Source organism: Haliotis rubra, unplaced genomic scaffold (assembly GCF_003918875.1).
Source record: "Haliotis rubra isolate DU_JTF1 unplaced genomic scaffold, ASM391887v1 Scf80, whole genome shotgun sequence".
Lineage (NCBI taxonomy): Eukaryota > Metazoa > Mollusca > Gastropoda > Lepetellida > Haliotidae > Haliotis > Haliotis rubra.
In genome coordinates, this window is record NW_025767524.1 from 2,411,274 (window position 1) to 2,438,079 (window position 26,806).

General features: G+C 38.4%; 1 protein-coding gene and 2 pseudogenes across 1 annotated transcript; 1 reads left to right on the forward strand and 2 right to left on the reverse strand.

Moving 5' to 3' along the window:
- The first annotated feature begins 387 nt into the window (after positions 1-387).
- On the forward strand, positions 388-3,204 carry LOC124261526 (insulin-like growth factor-binding protein complex acid labile subunit). Its single transcript, XM_046695844.1, has 2 exons — positions 388-464; positions 1,440-3,204. Exon 2 carries the CDS (start codon positions 1,445-1,447, stop codon positions 2,666-2,668), a length of 1,224 nt encoding a protein of 407 aa, XP_046551800.1. The 5' UTR covers positions 388-464; positions 1,440-1,444; the 3' UTR covers positions 2,669-3,204.
- A 5,886-nt stretch (positions 3,205-9,090) lies between these two features.
- Positions 9,091-11,267, reverse strand: LOC124261577 (annotated as a pseudogene).
- Positions 11,268-16,406: 5,139 nt separating this feature from the next.
- Positions 16,407-19,042, reverse strand: LOC124261579 (annotated as a pseudogene).
- Between the last annotated feature and the right edge of the window lie 7,764 nt (positions 19,043-26,806).

Here is a 26,806-nt window from a genome sequence, read left to right on the forward strand (position 1 = left end):
CAGCGTTAAATAACAAACGAACAAGTTTAGATGTTGTTCACTTTGGTAAAACGCTCGAGCACCATTGTGAAATGACCGAGCAGGCGAATGAATAATGCTGGTTAAATGTTCGACTCGAATTTAATTCATATTTATATGAAATGTTTCAAGTTTGTCTATCCTCCGTATTTTGAAGTATTATCCTTTTATTATTCAGATCGGAATATGGTACGGTAATATCTGTCGTGCACAATAGTAGCTTAGTAATCAGTATGAAACTTAATCATTTTGTGACTATTTCACCCACCACATATGGCGATGCTTAATATTCAACGATGTAATAACTTCCGTTTTGAATGTGAAATATGTCCGGGATGCACCGAAACGCCCCATAAGGAAGGTCTGAACAGAAAATTACACTGCTGGGGGTTAGTACACATGCGGTGCTGGACGAACACTGTTTTCCTGCATAACTGATAGCAGAGGTAATATATTCAATATGTTTAAAAATATATGTAAATGCTTTTTCAGACCGATTTCATGATCAGTATTCAGTTTAATCATATCACTGAATGATAAGTGATTTGTTCGATGCAAGTAACGTCTAACATTAGACTTAGTTTGTAATTATAGAAATGCTCAATTGTACTTTGTAAAAACCTACCACAGGATATACTGATTCATTACATAATGTGCTTTAGGGCGGACATCACTTCATGCACACCAATACCATGTTGACGTCATTTGACTCTTATTGTGACGTAAGGTCGGAATGACGTTACACTTGAAAAAGACATCAGTGGTGGAGATTGTTGAGGTTTTTTTCTAGAAAGTGATTGAGAAACAATAGGTAATAGTAACTATTACAGCCGCACAGTATCCGCAATGACTATGTATGTAGTAAGGACATAGCAAGCGGGGAGCAGGAAACCTTAGCGATCACTGCTTGGTGTCAACACAATTTGACAGTGATTCATAAACAGTCAGAATAGTGCTATCGACTCTGCTTTAAACACAGCTTTCATGTGGCTATGGATAGGGTTTTGGTCTTTCTTTTTCAACTTAAAACCGCTCTTTCCAGATAACATTTCAACTGGTCACTTGATTTTTATATGTGATCCATGTCAATGAAAGTTTTCATGCATATACCACGTCAGCGTGGCTTTGAATTCTTCGTGTAAATATATTCACACACAATATGAATGCACAATGCCGTTTAGAACGTGTTCTAATGTAACACATGTTATATTTGGGATTACACTTTCTCAATTAAGTACAGGTACGGGAAGTATAATTTGTACTTTATTGAGAAAGTGTAATCGCCAATACATCATGTGTTACATTCACACACATTCATTAGTATTTCACGTACATATCCGGTAATATGATCTACCCTCAACTTAGTTACTCCTTTTAGTTACGACTTAGGTTTTGCTGATTAAATATTCTTTATTTTACAGGCAAAATGGATACCCTGATTATTGTGGTCTGCCTACCATTTCTAGTGCTTCAGTCTGCCAGTCTCAGTGAGCACACCGAGATCAGTGATCAGTCTTTGAAGCATCCAGAACTATGTCCTCCGTGTTATTGTGAGAACGGTACTGCGATATGTAACAGCCTAGGTCTTACATATATACCCAAATTTCCGAATGGTACACAAAACGTTACCTTTACCCGGAATAGTTTAAAATCCATTACCGAAAGAACGTTTTCAAATTTAAGTCATCTGAACTTGCTAGTCTTGGATCTTTCTGACAACGACATTCGATCCATATCCCCTGAAGCGTTTTCAACTCTACGCTGTCTCCAAAATCTGTGCCTGAGAAACAACATAGTTCCCATAACAATTTTGTCAGAAAGTTTCCTTGGCCTCAGAAATCTCACCAGCCTCAACCTGAGGCATATGCTGTTGAGGAATATATCAAGTGGATTCTTTAAACATCTGCCCAGCTTGTCCCTAGAACACTTGGATATAAGCCACAATGGCCTTAAACAATTCAATTTTGACAGTCTTACGAAGTTTCCTGATCTCAAAATCCTTCGAGTTGGACATAATCCCATAAAGATTTTACAATGGAAATATTATAACGCCCTGGAAGAGGTGTCACTGGATGATTGTGACAGGCAAGAAATTCCCACATTTTGCTCTGGAAATGGATCTTTTTTTCCAAAATTGAAAAAGTGTTTTTTCAGTCATAACCTTCTCTCCATGCTGAATTCGACGTTCTTTACTTGTCTAGATACACTGGAGGTGGCGTTTCTGAACAATAATCCAATCCGTGTTATTGATACAGGAACTTTTGCTTATTTACCAAACTTACAAGAAGTATGCATGCATCACTTGCAACAGTTGCACGTTTTGCACGACTATGCATTTAATAACACCAACCTCGGTATATTAAATCTCCGAGGCAGTCACCTTGGAGTGAACGAGATTGACCCAAACGCATTTGCAGGATGCTATTGTCTACACACTCTCGACTTAGGTTACAATCAGTTCGAATTCATGGACGATTACAAATTTAACCAGCTTTTTAGAGACTTAAATTCATTGAGGAATTTAACCCTTACATCTACTGAACTTGTTGCAGTACCCAGTGTGATTTCAAGAGTCATGTTCCGACTCGAGCGTCTTTACATGAACAAAAACAAACTTCAGAGCCTACCAAAACTATGTTTCATAACCTGACCAAGCTCACACTTCTTGATGTTTCCTTGAACTTCATCAGCATGATTCAAGAGGATACATTTCCTGAACAAAGCCGAAATACCCTGAAGCATATTGGACTTGAAAATAATTCTTTTACCTGTTCTTGTGACATGAAATGGTTTATTCTGTGGATTCAGAGAGATCACCACAAATTTACCGGATACCCGTCTACTTATGCCTGTGCATACCCATCTGAGTTCAGAAGTGTCCTATTATCTGATGTGTCGTTCTCGGAACAGTATTGTCTGTTCCAGAAGACTGTTTATGTACTGCTGCTTGGGTTCATTACTCTGGGCGTGGTGCTTGTGGCTGTAGTGTCCATTATTTACAAATGTCGCTGGAGGTTGCGCTACTTTCTGTACCTTATCAGGCACCTTGAACTCTATAAGCCAAGAGATGACCAAGATTGTACTTATGATGGATTCGTGGTGTATTCCCCAGTGACACAGCTTGGATCACACAACACTTGATTCCTTGCGTGGAGGAAAGAAATGGACTGAAACTATGTATACATGAGAGAGACTTCGATGTTGGAGGTGCGATCGTTGACAACATTGTGGAAAGCGTGGAGGCCAGTAGGAAGATCCTTATTCTACTGTCCGTCAACTCACTCCAAAGTGAATGGTGTCTGTTTGAGATTAACTTTGCTCAAAGACGTGCCGTTGGTGGAGCTCATACTTTCGTTATGGTCCTTTTGGGCAACATCCCTGGGAGGCTCATCTCTTCCTCCATGCGGGCCATGCTTGAGGAACATCCATGTTTAATATGGCCATCACAGCATGAAGATGAAAGTGCTCGAGATATGTTCTGGGAGCAACTAATGGGATACTTTCGTCATTAGATTTACACATACGTTTAATTTGCCTGGTAATGAAGTGCAACCTCTATTTTGCATGATTGCTCAAAAACAAGTTTTGCATGTTGTCCAGAAATGTGCATGGACACTGTTGGCAACTCATTCTAGTCAGATTTTCAATATATTCTTTTTGCTTTCTGTAAGAAAGAGGTTGTCTGTGCCACTATTATGATGGGCAGTTATGTGTGCAGCCGTGGAAATCTTTATGATTTTTCATACAGAAGAAAAGAAAATGCTCTGAAATCTTTTACTTATTTCACTATGTGTATATATGTAATATAGACTGACTTATGACTATCCATACATTAACTATGCAGGTGGATGGGACAAAACAAATCTGTCTGAAATGAAACACGTTGTCATGAGGACCCTACGAGTCTTTTTTAACGTGGGGAAGGAACGGCGAGCAGTTTCAGTCTGTAGATGTTTGACACGTGTGTGGCTGTTTAATGAGGGTGCATGTGTACGTTTGTTCGAATTTGTGTAAAATAACTGTCTTGTTTCAACGTGTGACCTTGAAGTCGCAAGTTCAGTTGTTTAACCAGTAAGCTACCCCAACGCCACTTTCCTGTAAGACGTATGGCTCCGCCCACTCATGAATATTCATGATTTCTGTGCACTTAAGACCATTGTTTGTTTTAGGGCACAACATATGTGGTCAACAGACGTATGTGTAACGTGTATAATCGTGCCAGTTACATTCCTTCGCACTGTATTAACCATGACAGTGAACACTATGCATATTCATTCGATTGAGCATTATTTTAAAGGGAATAAGTTGTTAAAACACGTTTTATGTCCCGTTTAGTTAGAAAATATCTATCCGTAAAGATCTGGGTTATAACTGGTCTTCAGCAACCTATGCTTGTTGTACGAGCTGACTAAGGGGATGGGGTGGTCAGACTCGCTGACTTGGTTGACTCATGTCATTGTATCCCAGTTTCGTAGATCGATGCTCATGCTGCTGATCACTGGGTTGTTTGGTTCAACACACATGCGATTATTTACAGGTCGATGCCATATAGGTGGAATATGGCTGAGTGCGGCGTTAAACAATAAAGAAAGAAAGAAAATATCTCATTCATTCTGTAATCTTTGGTTGAGTACGTGATCGTACCCTGACTGAATATGAACCACTAATGTACTGACTCGATTAATAGAAGCGACAAAACCTTTTCCACATCCATAAGACATCTCTGCTAAAAGCGGAGACGATTGTACAATTGTGACTATATTCAACAGTATTACAGCTGTACGATGTTGTTTGTAAACAAGTCGAGTCTGGACCAGACAATCCAGTGATTGTCACCATGCGAGACGACAGAGCCTGTGTTTATGAATCACTATGAAATAAGTACATGCCGTCGTTGTTTAGTTGGAATGTATAACAACTACTTTTGGTTGTTGTTTAGTGTTGCCTGTTTTATCCGTTTTTCAGGATACCTCTTAATGTGTACTTATGATTAATGAGCCAATGGAAGTTCCTGTAATAGTGTATCGGCATATATGTACATAATATTTCCATGAGTATAAAACTGAACCCGTTTCATTATGTAGTTAAAACATCCTCACGCACGTATGTGCTGCCCTTAAACCTACTTGAATATTCATGACTATTCTGCACTTAAGACCATTGTAGGTTTAAGGGCATAACACACGTACTCACGCTCGCTTTCTAATTCACTCCCATACGCTCTCACTTACTCAGTTTAGTTTAGTTTGTGATGTTCACTCATCGAGCGTTACAAGAGTGACGGATTGACACACAGACGCCCAGTTGATATCAATATTGCAGCTGTAAACAAACTTGACTGATAAACAAGCTTGACGCAGTGGGAATATGAAACTAAGGGACACGTGGATATTTCCACATGCGGGCTATGTCTGGTATTTAGCGCTTGTTTCACCTCATGCACATCCTCATCTTGAGATTCCTGATATGAACAGGATTGTTAATATAATTGTGAGTTCATATATGGATCACATTTACAGATTCGAACCCAGACTCTTTGAGTGATGCACTTAACCGTTAGATATATTTGCAGTCACACGTAGCCCGTTACAGCTTTTCATATACTGTGTTTATTTATAATTGTTTTAGATATTTTGACTTTTTACAATAGTTTCACCTAATGGACCCATGAATCTGAAATCGTGCATGCATTTTTATGGACAGTCATAAACTTCCAGTCACCAAATTTCGATTTCTTGTCGATGCCTTTATATCAACCGATTTCACATACAAAATACCCCGGGGCGGTGGGCTGGACAAGAGGTTAAAGCGTTCGCTCGTCACGCCGAACGCCCGGGTTCGATTCCCCACATGTACAATGTATGAAGCCCATTTCTAGTGTGATATTGCTGGAGCATTGAAAAAGCGGCGTAAAACCATAATCGCTCACAAAGCATTCGTTGATATTACTATTTCAGTCTCTTGAAATTGCATCGGCAGCATGGTGGCCTGTATGAATATCTTTTTCAAGCACATGTACACCAGCAATATTTACGTCCGTATCCAATGGTAAACGGAATATGTGAGTGAAACATAATATTGTTTGTGCATGTTTTTCCTTCTGTTTATTGTGAAATAAAATACTTCTTCTCTTGTTTTTATGTGCTTCATAGCCCATCGTTACTTGTTTTAAAAATCTCACTCTGTTATCCATGCTTAACATGCATTGTATTACAGAGCCGAGACCCGTGAAGATCCCAGTTAGAATTGGACTCCAGTAACCCATGCTTGTCGTAAGAGGCGACTAACGGGATCGGGAGGTCAGGCTTACTGACTTGGTTGACACATGTCATCGTATCCCAAACAATAAAGTATTTCATCATCTGAGAAGGAAGCTACACACTTCCGGACAGGTGAAAAAGACATGCTAATAAAATCAACAAAACCCTTTGTACATTCACAAGAAAGCTTTGCCAAGAGTCAAATACTTTTTCAAAATCAATCAGAATCAGCAAACCAGGAATATTTTGTTACTTTGTTTCAAACATTATGTCATATAGCAGTCCTGTATTTTCGCTTATAGTCCTAGCTGGTATAAAACCAGTTTAATTATAGTGAATAAATTCATCTAAAGTAGCATTTAATCTATGTGCAATACAGGAGCTGATAATTTTATAAATAGCAATGAGTAAAGTGATAGGCCTCCAGTTTTTAAGTAACGTTCTGTCTTTATTGGATTTTGGAATAAAGGTGATGATACCCCTTTTCATATTAGAAGACATTTCTTCCTAGATGATACATTTTTAACGAATGTTTAAATCCATACTTTTAATTCTTTCCAAATTTGTTTTTAAAGAAATCAATAGGAAATCCACCAGTCCCTGGCTTTTATTGTTCTTCATCTTGTAAACAGCATTGCTAATTTCCTCCATACAGATTGTCTCTTAGTGTTTTGTTAAGAGTTGGGCGTTTAATATCATTCAAGCAGTCTTCCTCCTTGTACTGTTCCTGGAGAAGAAGTTGACATCCATAATATCTTGTCTTATAAATTTATAATGTTGTGTAAATAAAAGCGGCGTAGAACCCAACTCAGTCACTCACTCTAATATATAGAGGACCAGTGACCATAACGGTAAACTTCCAAGAACAGGGGAAAGACGAATATAGTACCGTCACGACTCGAGATCACATATTACACACGTTGTTGTTTGTTATATTGCAGTGGTGTATAAATTGGACCAGACAATCTACTGATCAACACTATGAGCATCGATCAACTGGGATACGATGACAGGTATCAACCAAGTCAGCGAGCCTGACCACCTGATCCCGTTAGTCGCCTCTTACGACAAACATGGGTTACTGAAGACCAATTCTAATCCGGATCTTCACAGGTCCATGTTTGTGTTGCTATTTCTACGATTAATGTGGGCTTTTCTGCGTTTTTCTGCACAGTGGGAAAGTTTTCTTTGTAGGCCTTAATTCCAACCCGGATCTTCACGGGTCAAGTACACACTGATGTGAACAGCTCATGGGAAGTATTATTTCCAGGGTACGCCGACAGCCGCATGGCCCCGACATCGTGCTTTGTTGTATAACGTGTTTAAACAGACAGTGACCCACTTGATCAGAGTTGACTATTCTCACTGCTGTTCCTGTGACTCAGTTGTTATTTTTAAAGAGATCCTTTTGTTATATAAGGAAGCAGGACACAGTTGAGTTTCATGGAAACAGAAAATATCACGGGAAATATCACTAGTGCAAACATACTTCAGTCATGAGTTGACATTCATTATGGGGATATTTCGTCACAACCTGTCTGCTTTCATATACACAAGGTTGAAATGTATTCAGAAGCGGATAGTGGTTTATTTGATAAAATATCAATACAGACAGGAAATATATTAAAATAGTTATGTCTACACGTTAAATGATTAAAGGTTAGAAGATGTGGTTGTTATTAACGCCGCTCTCAGCAATATTCCAGCTACATGGCAGCGATATGTAAATAATCGTGTCTGGACAAGACAATCCAGTGATCAACAGCATGAACATTGATGTCCATATCTGGGATACGAGTACATGCGTCGACCAAGCCATCTGAAAACCAATTCTAACTTCACACAGTGTAACCATGTGGGGATTCGAACCCGGGTGTTCGGCGTGACGAGCCAACGCTTTAACCACTAGGCTACCCCACCTCCCTAGAGGTGATAAAGGTAGTATGTTGTCCATTTATCAACTCGCCATTAATGTACCTAATTTTTTATTTCAATCGATTTTAACACTCCCATACATTTTAAAAGGCAGTTTACAGGAGAGAATTCGGTACCAACAACAACAACTCAAGATTTTCTCAGAATCTGAAATGGGCTTTACATTTAAGAAATCAATACAGTTGGTGTGAAAGTATGAATTAACGTTTTTAATAAACAAATAAACGTTGAATGTGTGTGTTAATGTAACTTAAGGATCGTTTCTTTATTAAATAAATATTAATATAAATGAGTCTTAATAAGTACGTTCCCGTCATGCATATTACAGCGTTCACCGTGGCACAACAGTGATATGAAGTCGATTGTTGATTTTAATGATTATAAGTTTTTGTGCTTGAAAAAGACAGAGGTAAACCTTTTATTGGACAACACCTGGCTGTCCCTTTCTCTGCATTCTCCATCGTAACACATAAATCAATATGTTAATGATAGTTTGTTAAACATTTTTTTAATTTTTAGGGCAAACCAAATTTCACAGAGTTGGTCTGGTGTTTTGATTATGATCATCGTTTCACTGACACTGGTTATTAGTTTTCGAGTTAGACTGCAATTCTCGGTCTACTTTTGGCCAAACGGACTGAAGACATATTCAACATTATGAAGACAAAATCTACTGAGGTGACCCTTCACCCGAGCGTGTGCTCTGGTGTCAATTTCACCTGTCGATACCGTGCATGCTGATGACATAATACAGGCAGTTAATGTTTGTTTCAAATAACGTTCCACTACCCCTTATTTTTTCTAAGTTTTGATATTTTCATCTGTAAAAACACATTTCAAGACATGTCTCAAAATTTATTTCCTCGGTCTTGACAAGACAATCCAGTGATCAACATCATCAACATTGATGTACATAATGAAAGTGCAGATCAGGTTCAGCGTTGTAAACAATGCCGGAGACGCATCCAGAATAACTCCCTGTCTTCCTCCTCAACAGGCCACGTGATGTAGGTTGTCGTCTGCAGCAGGGCATACAGTGATGACGTCATGTTCTGGGCGTGTATTTCCTCCAGCAGCACCACCACGACGTATCCGTCATCCTGCTCCAGAGAACGTTTCAGAACCAGAGTTAGCTCAAACAGACACCATGGACTCTGACTGAAATTGTCGGACAGCACTAGGACTATGTTCCTGCTGTTTTCTAGACTCTTCACAATGTTGTCCACTATGTAACCCAGGGGTAAAATCTCTCTCATGTATACATAACTTTAAATTGCCATCAGTTTCAATTTTTGGCAGCAAGTTATTTCGTATCCACCAAGAATCATCTTCACAATACAGAACAAATGCGTCATAGATGAATGCTTCCTCTCTTTCAACGTTTCGCTGCCTCTGTCTAAATCTCAGCATGTAAACGCAATATCGGATGTGCCAACGCCATCTGTATGTAAGGGAGATAATCACTAACAACACAATTGCTGCAATGGACAGGCCAAAAATAATAGGAAACATGTAAGGTGAGATTTGGCAGGTCTGTTCAGAGATGTTGGCATCAATGAGACGTTTTGATTGGAGTTCAGTAGGATATCCGCACACATAATTATCGGGGAAGTAATCAAATTTATTTTTATCTGATTTTATCCAGGTTATGAACCAAAGATTTGCGCAAGTACAGACATAGTTGTTATATGCTAAGTTGATATTTTAAGTTGGTTTCTCAGATTTACCGGGAAAATTGCTTCATGTATAACTTCGATAGCATTCTCTGATAAACTAATGTGCTGGAGTTTCTTCAAGTTGTTGAATAATCCCTGTTTTAACCGCATTATTCTGTTTCCGTGCAGATCGATTGTTCGTAGTTCTACTAACGTTGATAGGACCTCGGGGAAGAATGATAATTGGCATCGTGACATTTTTATCACTTGTAAGGTGTGTAAATCACCAAGAAGTACATTTAAATAGGTGTCGTTAAAATATATCATGGCATTGTATGACAAAGAGAGGGTTGTAAGTCCTGTACACCCTTTAAATGCATTGGGATTAACGATGACTTTAAAATACCCAAACCGAGCGATACTTGCAAGATAAAGTACTTTGACAGCACTATTATTAAACGCATATGGCTCTATTCCTACTGTCTTTGCATATCCCTTATCTTTAAAAACGCCACTAAGACTTAAGATTTCAATTTGAGGAAGTAACGAAAATGTTCCCGAGTTTATCGTGATTAATCTATTTGCAACTAAACTGAAATACTTCAAGTTAATGAGACACACTAAACTTTGTCTCGACAGATGTCCTATATTATTTCCCCTCAGATTTATTTCTACCAAGTTAGAATGGCTACTTCCAGAACAAAATCGGGGAAGTACCGACAAACGGTTCCACTGGAGTAAAAGGTGAGTAATTCGTTTGGGTACAGCATCTCGTATTTTATAGATATCATTTTCTTTGGCTGATAATCTCTGGAGAACCTTTAGCTCACGAAATACAGTAAAATCCATTGTTTTGATGTTATTTCCTTCGATGAAGAGATCTGTGACTTTCAATCCAGTGAGTCCTTTGATAAACTCTCCTGTGATATTAACGCCCATCTTATTATGTGATAGGCTGAGGTATCTGAAATTATGCTGCAGGCTGTAGAAGGTTTGTTGTAGAATTACTTCAGACACATTATTATAGTCAAGAAGAAGAACTTCAAGCACTGTAAGATCCTGAAATGCATCACTGGAGATGTGTTTAATACTGTTGTTGGTAAGTGCTAGAACTCTTATGTGCGTCATATGGTAAAAAGTCATTCTTGATATGCTTTCTAAATAGTTGGATGAAAAGTTTAGCTGTTCAGTTGAGGGGCTCAGGTCAGGAATCGTTGTAAGATTTCGTCCATTACCTACACAACTGACACATTTCGAGGTGCAGTTACACATGTTTTTGAAACATGGTGTCCACTGTTCTCCACACTGTACCTTGGTCGAGGTTCTTAGTCACTGTTTCCTGTGGTATCCCACACAGGGTAAGTACTAACATCAGAGGGAGTATTTCCATCATTTACATGAAATCCAAATATTTCCAGAATCTTAATCTGAAGAATAAACGAAAGAAGATCATATTTACATATTTTATAAAGTGTACCAAAACTATCGTTACAAATTACTGCACAAAGTAGTTGGTGTGTTAATGTTGACGTCTTAGTCTAATCTCAGGCGGGTTAAAATGAAACGTACATTTAACATTGAGATATCATTATCAGCTCCTACGTGCGGGAACATGAAAACGAGGAAAGCGATCTGGCTAAATAAACACACGTCACCATAACATGTGATAGAATATAATATTATTTTTATGAATATATGACTGTCATAAAATGTGCCTGAAGAATTATCACGGACCGAAAATAATAGGTTTTATATGAACGCAACATGGATACGCCGCACTCAGCATTTTTCCAGGTATATCTGTGTTCTCTTTGCAGTCCTCCCTCGTAACAAATAGCGAACTGTGTCAAAATTTTAATGATAGTTTGTTAAACAACTTTTTAATTTTTAGGACAAATATTCTGCAAAAAAACTCACAGAGTTGGTTTGATGTTTTGATTATGATCAGCTTTTCATTGAGTATTATATGTTTATTAGTTTTCGAGTTAGATTGCAATTCATCGGTCCGCTTTTGAGCCAAACGGACTATAGTAGGTAACTGCTGTAGGGTTTACAAACGCCCAATCACCAATTACGACAGTACAATGGTGGACAATGAAACTCATTTTATTCCTTGTGATAATTACATCATAGGGAAATCGTTAGGGATTGCATTTTCTCCAGGATACATTTCTAAAACATTTCTGGACAAGTGGCAGCAATAAACGAAACAATATCGATCACACAATACAGATATGGATTCTGTCGATTGTGAAACGCAACATATATTTGTTTCTTAAGTGCATCTGATTTGTATCATTCACTGATATCGCAGTCTGCATTAATAACCTTTAGTATAAATTCCCTAGACGGGTTTTGGGCAGCATTTGCACCAAGCATCCATGAGGGCATGTCCCTCGGCAATATATTACTTCCCAATTCCATAAAAAGAATTAAGTCACTTCTCTGGATTATGTCATTTCCATCACAGGCCCTCGTGTCTTTGCGGGGATTAAAGATTTAAAAAATATTGTTTTTGAGATGACCCCCGACTCGAAATGCTTCACAGTACAATACATCAGGGCAAGGCCGGACACTTCGTGTACCCCACCCGACTGCTTTGTCGATCGCTACGCTACCATTGCATGCAGTCGATTAAAGCTTACTGGAAACATAATCATGGATGATTGGCCTATCGAGCACCTCTCATGACATCTACCAATTCTTTATTGTTATTTCTGCAAGTCGATTGAAACCCAATTTTGACTCTCAACTAAACGATCTTGACACAAAACGGGTGTGTGGTCGAAACAAGTCTGTTTACTCACTCCAAAGTGAATGGTGTCTGTTTGACTGTTGAATGTCACTGTTATGACCCCCAACGCTGTAACACATTCTGATGGGCAGTTATGTGTGCAGCCGTGGAAATCTTTATGATTTTTCATACAGAAGAAAAGAAAATACTCTGAAATCTTTTACTTATTTCACTATGTGTATATATGTAATATAGACTGACTTATGACTATTTATAAATTAACTATGCAGGTGGATGGGACAAAACAAATCCGTCTGATATGAAACACGTTGTCATGAGGACCCTTCGAACGTGGGAAGGAACAGAGAGCGTTTTCAGCGTGTGTTTCATTAGTGCACCTGAATTCTGTAAAATACTGTCTTGTTTCAACGTGTATGAATGAGTGTTTCATTAGCGAGCGGCGGATGACACCGGATGACACCAAATGGGCTTCACACACGTTGTGCGCATGTGGGGATCGAAACCGGGTCGTCGGGTTTCGAACGCTTTAACCAGTAGGCTAAAGTAGGCTGATCGGGTGGTCAGACTCGCTGACTTGGTTAAATACATGTCATCGTATCCCGATTGCGTAGATCGATGTTCATGCTGTTGATCACTGGATTGTCTGGTCCAGACTCAGTTATTTTACAGACCGCCGCCATATAGCTGGAATAATGCTGAGCGTGGCATTAACCAATAAAGAAACTTATGACGTTCAGACAAAGTATTTCATCATCTGAGAAGGCAGCTATACACTTCCGGACAGGTGAAAAAGACATGCTAATAAAATCAACAAAACCCTTTGTACATTCACAAGAAAGCTTTGCCAAGAGGAGAATCAATTGTACAATATTGAACTAAACCATGAGGATCTGTTTATCAATCGCTATCAAATAGTGTTGATACCAGGGGCCCCCGAAAAGGTGAGCGTATCCGTTCCAAACGGGGGCACCCCTCATAAACACATGCAAGGGTTAGTCAATTGTTCACGTGAAAAACATTGTGAAGGTATATTCCAATTTTTTGTACATATGTTTGAGACTGATACGTCAATGTGTTATGTTTACAATAAACTCTTTGAAAGCTTTGCTGTTGTCTTGAATGTTGTTACCTTAATGGAATCACTCTCTTATGACGCAATTTGAAACCTTAGTTCAAAGAATACGCTCGATTATGCCTCAAAGTTGTGAAACTTAATCCGCAAAGACTGAAGCTGTTGGAATACAGGGAAAGTTGACTATTGAAAAGATCCATGTCATACCACAGCTGATGTACTTAGAGTGAGTGAGGTTAGTTTTACGCCACGTTTACGGAATATTCCAGTAAGATTAGTTTCTGTGGCTTATATCACATATTTGTGACGGATGTCGGCTGTGGAATCGGATTTCTGGCGCCATGTAATGTGCGTACAACTGACAAGCATGGAGGGTAGACCGGAAGTATTTTATTCGCTCTTAAGCGACACGACAAGCTGCACATGCCTGTTACATCAACACTCATATTAGAGGTGTCATATTTTATCAGCGCTTCAATACAATACACGACAGAAGGTGCACAAGATACTGAATAACCGAGTGCTTCATGTGTGACATGTCATTTTCATTTTGAGGGGTGGGGTGGTGGGGTGGGGTGGGGTTGGGTGGGGTGGGGTGGGGGGGTTTTAGGTCTATACAACTGATGTTTGCTAGTGCTGTTTGAACTTTTTGACTGTATGTCACGATGTGTCACGTTTGTAAACACATTAAACATTACGATGACACTCTAAGTTCTATTATTTCTGAGAAATTTTTCTTTACATGTGCTATACCTCATTTGACCGTTTATGAATGACGCCTACTATATTAAAGCGCGACTGTGATCATGACAATAGAAATAGATATATGACAATCCGATGTTATAGGCGATGTAAGAGTGCGTAAAAACAGATTACTGCACTCGTGCCTGTCAGATACCATTGATCTTACAACTCGTTGGATACGTTTTGAAACAACTCGTAAGATAATGACACTCGTGTTGTAATGTGTCTCGTGCATAAGTACATTGCATGTGCATTCGCTGATTACATCATTTGCAACTTATGAGTTAAGATTATATGCAGTCCCTTATCAAGCAAAGTTATTCGAACACAAACACATGCAAATGCATGGTAAATGAGTTGACCTGAACAAACAAGAAATAGGAAATTTCAACATAATAACCCCCCATGGTATCACTGCGGAAGACACCAGAAATGGGCTTCACACATTGTGCCCATGTAGGGGATCGAAACCGGTCCTTCGTCGAGCGGACTACCCCACCACCCCTAGAGGGATTCGATCAGCCCGGCGAGGAAGCCCCATTACTTCTACTACTCCCCTGATGTACTTAGACACTTGGACTGCATTTAGCTGAAAACGTCCACATCCTAAACGACAGTGAACATGAACAGATAACATACGGAAATGCATACAGTTATTACGAATAGTGTTTTACAAAAGTTGCCTTGTATATTCAATCCATATCAGATATTTTGTATTACACATAAGTAAATAAGGTATACAAATCACAGGAAAAATAGAATCACCGAAATGCATACAATACTATTGAACAGTCATTTCAGAAATGTTTGAATCTTTCAACAAAGAACGTTCTTTGTCATTTTCATCTTGGATCTCGCAATTGGCTTACAGTATTTGAAGCAGGCGGCTGGTAATTTAAAAATGATCAGTAGGATATAGGTGTATTTACTATAAAATAACTGAAAACTCACTTTTAATTCACTTTCATTATTTAAGCATGGTTACATGTAAATGGCCAATTCTAGGGAAAACCAAGTTCTTTAGTCAACTTCTTCATTGCAATGAATACGACGTTTCGGTGTAGATACTAACATCATTATCAAACAAGTGACTTGACCGAAACGTCGCAATCATTGCAATAAAGGAGTTGACTAATAGAACTTGTTTTTTTTCTTCATTAAAACTTCTAAAATGCCTCTCAAAGGAGGTCAATGTCTATACTAAGCATCATGACATGGGCAGAAACGAAAAAGGTAATAATGTCATTTATGATAGCCTCAAACGAGACATGAAACTTTACTAAAAGTATCTATCTTAACAACGCTTACATAATTGAAATCATCTTTTTCCTTGCTCACAAAGTTTTTATAAAAATACATTAACTATATACATCGTGTACATTTATTCGCTCACTCATTTTTTCCATCACATTATAATGCGTATAATACGAATATGTACCTATGAAAACATGTTTTAAACGCCGCACTCAGCAATATTCCAGCTATATGGCGGCAGTTTGTAAATAATGGAATCTGGACCAGACAATCTACTTATCAACACCATGCGCATGCGATCAACTGGGATACGATGACAGGTATCAAACAAGTCAGTCTGACCACCCGATTCCGTTAGTCGCCTCTTACGACAAGCATGGGTTACTGAAGAGCAGTTTTAACCCGGATCTTCACGGGTCAAGTACACACTGATGTGAACAGCTCATGGGAAGTATTCTTTCCACAGTACGCCGACAAGAGCATTGCCACGACATCGTGCTTTGTTGTATAACGTGTTAAACAGACAGTCACCCACTTGGCCAGAGTTGACCGTTCTCACTGCTGTTCCTGTGACTCAGATGTTATTATTAAAGAGATCCTTTTGACATATAAAGAAGCAGGTTCACTTATGTCACTTGTGAGTTGACATTCATTATAGGGATATTTCGTCACAACCTGTCTGCTTTCATATACACAAGGCTGAAATGTATTCAGAAGCGGATAGTGGTTTATTTGATAAAATATCAATACAGGCAGAAATATATTAAAATAGTTATGCCGTTAAATGATTTTAATACGTATTTACTCTGGCAAGTTATGTAAATAATCGTGTCTGGACAAGACAATCCAGTGATCAACATCATGAACCACCGGCAAACTGTAGCGCAAATAGGGCTGTGCAACAGTGAGAAAATAACCAGTCTTTTTTATGCGAGGGAAGCGAGCAAAAGTGTGCAACGTACTTCCCTCGCTTCAGTTCGAAAAATATTTTTAGTATCAAAATAAAATATCGCCACCATCAGAGGAAGACACCCATTTCCTCCCAGGCTTGTGCTCTCAGATTCCCAACCTCTAATTTAATAATTACTCACGTAATATATATCTAATTCAACATTTTAAGCGCCACTCGTGGCATATCAAATCGTTCTTCGTTGGCATTACCCCTGCTGGCTTCCGGTTCAATTGACAAGACAATCCAGTGATCAACATCATCAAAATTGATGTACATAATGAAAGTGCAGATCAGGTTCAGCGTTGTAAACAATTCCGGAGACGCATCCAGAATAACTCCCTGTCTTCCTCCTCAACAGGCCACGTGATGTAGGTTGTCGTCTGCAGCAGGGCATACAGTGATGACGTCATGTTCTTGGCGTGTATTTCCTCAAGCAGCACCACGACGTATCCGTCATCCAGAACCAGAGTTAGCTCAAACAGACACCATGGACTCTGAGTGAAATTGTCGGACAGCACTAGGACTATGATCCTGCTGTTTTCCAGACTCTTCACAATGTTGTCCACTATGTAAAACCCAGGGGTAAAATCTCTCTCATGTATACATAACTTGAAATTGCCATCAGTTTCAATTTCTGGCAGCAAGTTATTTCGTATCCACCAAGAATCATCTTCACAATACAGAACAAATGCGTCATAGATGAATGCTTCCTCTCTTTCAACGTTTCGCTGCCTCTGTCTAAATCTCAGCATGTAAACGCAATATCGGATGTGCCAACGCCATCTGTATGTAAGGGAGATAATCACCCACAACACAATTGCTACAATGGACAGGCCAAAAATAATAGGAAACATGTAAGGTGAGATTTGGCAGGTCTGTTCAGAAATGTTGGCATCAATAAGACGTTTTGATTGGAGTTCAGTAGGATATCCGCACACATAATTATCGGGGAAGTGATCAAATTTATTTTTATCTGATTTTATCCAGGTTATGAACCAAAGATTTGCGCAAGTACAGACATAGTTGTTATATCCTAAGTTGATATTTTTAAGTTGGTTTCTCAGATTTACCGGGAAAATTGCTTCATGTATAACTTCGATAGCATTCTCTGATAAACTAATGTGCTGGAGTTTCTTCAAGTTGTTGAATAATCCCTGTTTTAACCGCATTATTCTGTTTCAGTGCAGATTAATTGTTCGTAGTTCTACTAACGTTGATAGGACCTCGGGGAAGAATGATAATTGGCATCGTGACATTTTTATCACTTGTAAGGTGTGTAAATCACCAAGAAGTACATTTAAATAGGTGTCATTAAAATATATCATGGCATTGTATGACAAAGAGAGGGTTGTAAGTCCTGTACACCCTTTAAATGCATTGGGATTAACGATGACTTTAAAATACCCAAACCGAGCGATACTTGCAAGATAAAGTACTTTGACAACACTATTATTAAACGCATATGGCTCTATTCCTACTGTCTCTGCATATCCCTTATCTTTAAAAACGCCACTAAGACTTAAGATTTCAATTTGAGGTAGTAACGAAAATGTACCCGAGTTTTTATCGTGATTAATCTATTTGCAACTAAACCGAAATACTTCAAGTTAATGAGACACACTAAACTTTGTCTCGACAGATGTCCTATATTATTTCCCCTCAGATCTATTTTTACCAAGTTAGAATGACTACTTCCAGAACAAAATCGGGGAAGTACCGACAAACGGTTCCACTGGAGAAAAAGATGAGTAATTCGTTTGGGTACAGCATCTCGTATTTTATAGATATCATTGTCTTGGGCTGATAATCTCTGGAGAACCTTTAGCTCACAAAAACATTAAAATCTAATGTTTTGATGTTATTTCCTTCGATGAAGAGATCTGTGATTTTCAATCCAGTGAGTCCTTTGATAAACTCTCCTGTGATATTAACGCCCATCTTATTATGAGATAGGCTAAGGTATCTGAAATTATGTTGCAGGCTGTAGAAGGTTTGTTGTAGAATTACATCAGACACATTATTATAGTCAAGAAGAAGAACTGCAAGCACAGTAAGATCCTGAAATGCATCACTGGAGATGTTTTTAATACTGTTGTTGGTAAGTGCTAGAACTCTTATGTGCGTCATATGGTAAAAAGTCATTCTTGATATGCTTTCTAAATAGTTGGATGAAAAGTTTAGCTGTTCAGTTGAGGGGCTCAGGTCAGGAATCGTTGTAAGATTTCGTCCATTACCTACACAACTGACACATTTCGAGGTGCAGTTACACATGTTTTTGAAACATGGTGTCCACTCTTCTCCACACTGTACTTGGCAGAGGCTCTTAGTCACTGTTTCCTGTGGTATCCCACACAGGGTAAGTACTAACATCAGAGGGAGTATTTCCATCATTTACATGAAATCCAAATATTTCCAGAATCTTAATCTGAAGAATAAACGAAAGAAGATCATATTTTCATATTTTATAAAGTGTACCAAAACTATCGTTAGTGATGACCCAGGCTATGTTTCATTAAAGAGGTTGCATACTTCGGTTTGTGCGCGGGGATGTAGCAGTAGGAGCGCGTATTTATGTTACGCAGTTGTTTCCCTTTATCTTCCTTCTAATCATACTTCATGATATTTTGGCCACACAAGCATTTATTCTGAGTTAAACCTGGGCAAGAGTTAGCTCCCCTTATCAAATTGAGTTTGGGTATGCTGTTTTAATTAGAGATAATGTTGATACCCTCTGGTAACATATTTTTTTTATTTTTGAATATTAATCTAGTGTGAATTTACTATATAAAAATTCATTTACTAAAAAAATCTTGTTATTATATAAATCCTTTTTTTCATTGATGAATCAATAATTTTTTTAAATTCCTGTTTTTGTAGAAGTGAATGAATGTGTCAAATCCTACATACTGCCTTGAAAATTGATTTTCCTGCTTTGTTTCATTCAATACTGAAATATCTTTATAAAAAAACCCACATATTGATAATAAAAGTAAACAATTTACTTTTAAGAGAACTTTTATTGACATATTACTTTTTACAGACGGTGACCCAAGGGGGCGCAACTTGTCAAACAAATGCCGTGGTGACTTGCTATTTTTTTTTTACATAATTAGATTCGGCACACATTTTTCAACAAAATTATTCTAAATTTAGCAATTTCTTGACATTTTGATGTTTAGTATGCAACCTCCTGAAGTGATAACATGTTATATTACATAACGAATGCTTTTTGTGAATATACATAAAACGTCAACGCCAGTTCTCGACGATCTACTGATTCCACTAGGCTTAAAAAACATCAATCCAACCATCCATCCCCACGAGCATTGGCCTTGGTATGACCTTGAAAAACCGGTATCTTCCCATTATGACTACTCCCAGTTTGACTACTCATGAACATAAACGGTCCATTCCCATTATGACTACTCCCAGTTTGACTACTCGTGGACATATACGGTTCATTCCCATTATGACTACTCCCAGTTTGACTACTCGTCTAATACACAACCTGTTCCAGTCGAGTGGTTTTAATTACTAGCTCTCTCCCCTCCATCAGGTAGACTGTTCCACCAACACTTATAAACAATTATACCCGTACCAGGTTCATACAATATTGATTCAGCTAATTACATAGGGCATTGTTGTGGAAGAGTTCAAGTATACACATATATAGACTAATGCTTAGTCTCTGAATATATATATAATTTTGATAGTAACAAACAAGCCCATTTAAATTGAAAAGGAGCCCTAGGGAGTTTCAATATGCTCGTTATGGTTTTGATTATGCCTAACAGCAAAATTACAACTCATTACACCAATTCATTTCTAAAATGATTCCAGTGATTATCACCACAAGTTTTATATAACTTCTGCGGCAGATCATTTCGTTGCTAGGCATAACCAACACCATAACGACCATAGTTATTATTCAATCATGTATCTGTTATTTTGTCCCAGTATCATTCTTTTGTTGTCAGATTATTCCAATTATGTATCTAGCTACTGGAACAATGTCCTGGAGAGACGTTATTAATTGCCACTAGGCTTGTTCGCCTGTTCAGGCGTCTGCTTTGACGAAATAAAAATATGTTTAAACCATATTAAAGTACCAGAGTTCATTAAATTGTCAATGACGGACCCATCACAGTGTTTACAAAGTCCGCGTGGCTTGTGCTGCCCATAGTTAAAAATATTATACAGCACACTAACTTCTTAATTCACTTACTATGTAGTGTATATGATATATCGTGCAACTCAGTATAAGTGTATGTACTCTTCCACAACAATGGCCTATGTAATTAGCTGAATCAATATTGTATGAAGTGTTGGTGGAACAGTCTACCTGATGGAGGGGAGAGAGCTAGTAATTAAAAACCACTCAATGAACAGGTTGGGTATCGGACGGGTAGTCAAACTGGGAGTAGTCATAATGGGAATGAACTTAGAATCATAATTGGGGATAACCAGGATTCGAATCATAGGTTCCTGGCATGACCAAGGGACAGAACTCTGTACAACGAGACCAAATATATCAATAGAATGAAATATCAAAAGCACAATGTGGTTGTTTCTATGCATATGGGAAAAATGTAAGAATAAACACACTGACCTTTCAGTCCTCGTAATGTCTGAATAATTCCCAGTCAGGATGAGATTTCTGAATTACAAATTATTGCACAAAGTAGTTGGTGTGGTAATGCTGGCGTCTTAGATTAAACTGAGGCGGGTTAAAAATGAAACGTACATTTAGCATTGAGATATCATTATCAGCTACTATGTGCGGGAACATGAAAACGAGGCAAGCGACCTGGCTAAATAAACACACGTCAACATAACATGTGATAGAATATAATATTATTTTTATAAATATATGACTGTCATAAAATGTGCCTGAGGAATTATCATGAACCAAAAATATTAGGTTTTATATGAAGGCAACATGGATGGCATGTATAGTGTGAAAATACATAACTACTATTAAGATTAACTAAGAGTAATCAGTTTTGAGATGAGTAAGAGAGTGAGTTTAGTTTTACGCCGCACTCAGCATTATTCCAGCTATATGGCGGCGGTCTGTAAAATATCCTGTAAATGGACCAGACAATCCAGTGATCAACAGCATGAACATCGATCTACGCAAATGGGATACGATGACATCTGTCAACCAAATCAGCGAGTCTGACCACCCGATCACGTTAGTCACCTCTTACGACAAGCATGGGTTGCTGAACACCAATTCTAACCCGGATCGTCACGGGATCTTTTCAATATTAGAAACAACAACATATAATGCAGTACTGTAATAACGTAAAAATGCATCCCTAAAGCATTAAGAGAATTACAACAGATTCCGTATTTAGATTTGTAGTCTGACTCAGGACTGATAACCTTTGGCTCATGACTGGGAACGGTTAAACACGGAATAGAGACAGGAAGTCGGGAATACGAAAAAGGTAAACAGGGAGACGTGAGCTTGGCCATAGCTTTCGCGAGGCAATGATACGACAAGGTCGTCAGAGGAAAATTACGAAATCTATGAGTTAAAGGGCAGAGACGGAAGAAACAAATCATTGAAAAGGGGAATCACCCAACGGTGCTGCCCGAACTCACTCCATTTACGACACACATGAGTGCAAGGTCAGATACAGTTGTTAACTAATCAAAACGATATGTTGAAATATTTGATCAAGGGGGCCAGGCTCGAACCATTTAAAAAGACATATTTGGACGGTAGTGCGAAGACAACTAGCTGACTCATCGGTCCACGGTCCAGTGGGCTATAAATGACTCAACGCGGAGCTAGGATATCGTTCATTACCTGAACGATTTTATCCTGGCAGCGGTAGATTTAGGCACCCGGTCACACATGATCAAAACTTCCCTGCAACTTCTCAACCAGCTGTCTGGACCAGCGGCACATCAGAAAACGTGTCTTACATGTCTTGGTCTTACCATAAACTCAGCTAACCATGACATCAGATTACCACAAGACAAGATAATGCTATTAGTAGCAACAACCAAGGAAGCAACACTGCACACACTATACAATCCATAGTAGGGAAACTCAATTCCGTATGTAGGGCAATCGCCGTGGAACAACGTTATTCTTGGAGCAAGAGTGAGCTAACATCCCTCATCTGAATCTATATACAGATGCAACGGGAAACCAAGGTTGTGGAGCATACTTCCAAGGTCCCTGGGCTATTGGCAGCTGGCCGAATCTATGGTACTGATGTAGTCGCCAGTGGTGGTTTATATAATCAAACCAATCATTATTTGAGATCTGTTTGACGGTCAGATTGGTGGTGTAGTCATGGTGACCGTACTTTTCGACATTGTTGATACTGACGATTTTGAATATTCAAGTTCAGTATTGTGTTGTATTGTATTGTATTGTTGTAAACAGAGTAAAATATGATACCGTTATCATTTTAAGACATTTGATTTTGTTTTCAAACTACATACAAAAATATGCAATATTTCCATAATTACTATAAAAAGTGGGTGGTTAATGTGGATATGTATGAGTAAACTTGCAGGGGTTTCGATTGATGCTTGCCAGAAGACGAAACATAAAGCGAAATGTCTGGACTGTCGTTTTTCAAACAACAAATACCATTGCGAAACGTTTAGTAAGATATTGAGCCGGTTATCCAAACTAAACAAATAGTTCAAATCCATCTGACCTTCGATTGGACGAATGTCTGATTTTAAGTTATCTGACACTGTCGTATATTTGAAATTAAATAAATAGCAAATAAACACATGACGAATGTGGTATACAAATGAATTTACTTAGTTCAAACGAAAGTAAACATTCTCAGTAAACACTCTTTGTTTAAACTCATAAATTACATCAAGTTGTACACATGAGAGTTTGTTTTTCTACGCCGCACTAAGCAATACTTTAGCTACATTCATGTGGCTGGTACCTGTACATAACGTAGTCAGGACCAGACCAGACAATCCAGTGAGACCAGACAATCCAGTGATTGGCATCATTAGCTTCAGTCCACATCCACTCAACTGACCACTTCAGCCAATTTGTCACATCTTACTACAAGCATATGCTGCTACTCTAAACCGCTGTGTATACAAAGAATGGTGTTTAATAATATATTTATTGAATGACCGAATGCAGTATGTGTACAACTTGACTAGATTGTAATAAAAATATGTGCATCAGAACTAATGTAAAAGAACTCTACAAAGCCCGAAATCAATATATATATACAATTACAAGCAAATCATATAAACAACTTTACACATTGCATGACATATTTTGATTAAGGATTGGCACAGATGCAGACAATTATATCTTCAAGCAAACTTCAGTAATTCACAAACAGCAAACAACAGAAATATGATACAAGACAAATCTTATGGATATCAACTTCTGTATTTGTTTACCTGACGTTCTTTCCCTTTCTTCATCCACCCGAGGAAAGGGCAAGAACTAACCCAGGAACGTCGTGGTAAACAAATAAAGAAGTTGTTATCCATAAGATTTGTCTTGTATTACTACACCAACTTCTAAGTGCCTTGGAAGAATTTCAACAGGAATATGTACATGACAGTCATTGACATGTTTCCGGATGCAGGCGATCGATATCTCCTATGTAACGTTGGGCTAGTTATGTGCATGTCCTTCTTTGTTCTTGTGATCATGTGCATGCTTTGGAACAGGATTGTTAATATAATTGTTATCAATATGATATGCTGATACCATTTACCGAATGAACTGAAACGTAACTCTTTACAATTATTCATATATTTGGGTTTTAATGATTTGAGTATTGTGACTATTTACAACATTTCTTCTAATGGAACCATGAATCTGAAACCATGCTTAGCTTGCCTCTTTCCACACCTTTGAGAAAAGTGGGCTTGACAAATATTTTTTTCAGCATTAGTGACATTCTTGTCATAGGCAATCACAAAGCCAACAACTCTATTGTTAAGTTCCAACAAATGGTTCGTACTCCTAAACCTTGTGCATATTACTTAGTGAGTGAGTTTTAGTTTTACGCCGCCTTTAGCAATATTCCAGCAATATCACGGTGGAGGACACCAGAAATGGGCTTCACACATTGTACCCATATGGAACAAGTTTTTATGGATAACAACTTCTTTATTTCGTGAGTGCGACGTTTCGATACAGATTCTTGTACCGTTGCTTGACAACGTCTCAACTTCTGAAATGCCACTCAAACAAGTCATTGTGCCCATGTGGGGAATCGAACCCGGGTTTCATTATGATTACTTGCGGTATTGGAGTACGACAAATATTAAATACCCCTTTCCCTATTTTAAAGCCTTTTATATTGGGCTTACATGTATCACATTGCCATAATTTAAAAGAAAATGTTATTTTAAATAACATAAATTATAAATAACATTTCAGAAAATACAATCTTCAACCTCGATAGACATTCCTCATTATAATTTAAACAGGGTTGCTAACGACATAATGTATATAGATTCAGTTCAATTCCATATAGATTTGCTGGTTATTTTAGTTAACTTTAACACAAACGATATATATGTTACAGTCAATGTCTACAATCAGGCAATGTGTACAAATTTACACTCACGTTTCAATTGATCTTGTTAACGGTGTTTGATCGATGTTAAATCAGGATTACAATATTAAACCAGTAGAATTCCTGCTTTTAAAATGTACATGCCCATCATATACTGAACAGCAAAAGAAACGCCATACCGATAGAGGTTTCTTAATGCACAAACTTTCAGTCGGTCTAATTCTCAATCAAAACGGAGGATTGAGTTCAAACTTGACAACACATTTTCGGGAATCACATTTAGAGTTCACACAAACAAAATCACCAATAAATGGTACCATTAGTATACCTCAAAGTCAGTTTCGTGTGTGGTATCCATGGGCATCATCTGAACATGGAATGAATTAGCTGGTTAATGAAGGCCATAGAAACTTCTGTCCATACTCTAAGAAATGCCTGATCGAATCCAGCCGCAGTTGTTGGCCTTGGCTGGAGGTCATTGAGTCTTCTTTGAATCTCGCCCCAAAGGTGTTCTATTGGACTGAGTGCAGGCCAGTGTAGGGTTTAGATGCCATGCTGTCTTAGTAAGTCCAGTTGTGCTCTGGCAGTGTGGGCACGAGTGTTGTCTTGCTGGAAGATTTGATTTCTGTGACGTCCACAATGTGGTACAACGTGGGGTCTTATAACTTGGTCAATATAGCGAGCAACTGTCACGTCATTTCCTCGTCCTGGACTGAGACTCTGGAACATCACGGGGCCAACTTACTGGTTCAGACCGATTGCACCCCACACCATGATACTTGGACCACTCAACGAGTTTCTTTCAACAATACACCAATTGGAAAACCGTTTCTCGCGCCTTCGTCATACTCTCACCCTGACATGGGCTGTCGATACACATATCGGCTTTCATCAGTTAACATTGTCGATAACGCCAATTTCGATACTAAATTGCCAGTTGGAGTCGGTGATGAGTGTCTGTGACAGCAGAGGTTTCTTCCGCGCAAACGTCGACGCACTGTATTGGCACTAATGGGTCTGTTGTGAGTCCTAATGGTCTGGCGTACTGTTTCCGTCGCTCTGGTGAAGTGATCCTTCAGACGGTTGCGCACAATCTGTCGATCTTGACGTTCATGAAGTTACTGGGGTGAGTGAGTTATTATTTATCGTCACATCAGCAATATTTCAGCTATATCGTTACGAGAACAATCAAATTTTTATAAATATTAAAATTAATACAGTTAGAACGTAAAAACCTGTCATCGAATAATACTAAAGTAACACAGTTATATACGCTACCGTAAAATTAAATCACTATAGACAGAACAAAATAAATACGGGCTATAGATCACCACCAACTGATTATGATGTTACTGAAGGTCGTCCACTGTGTTGACTGTTGACTGTTGGCAGTCGGTAGATTGTCCTAACATGAACATATAAAAACGATTGGCTATCCTACGTGCAGGCTTCGGTTCCTCTGATCTAGCGTAAGTCGAGGCATGGCGATTGTTTCAAAACAAGAATTATTTCAGGCGAGTTTGGGACTCGCTTTCAATGGTAGGGTTGTCACGATATGCAAGTGCATTTTCATTTTCACGAATGTCATACGGAACCCCTTACCACGTCTGCCTCTTTA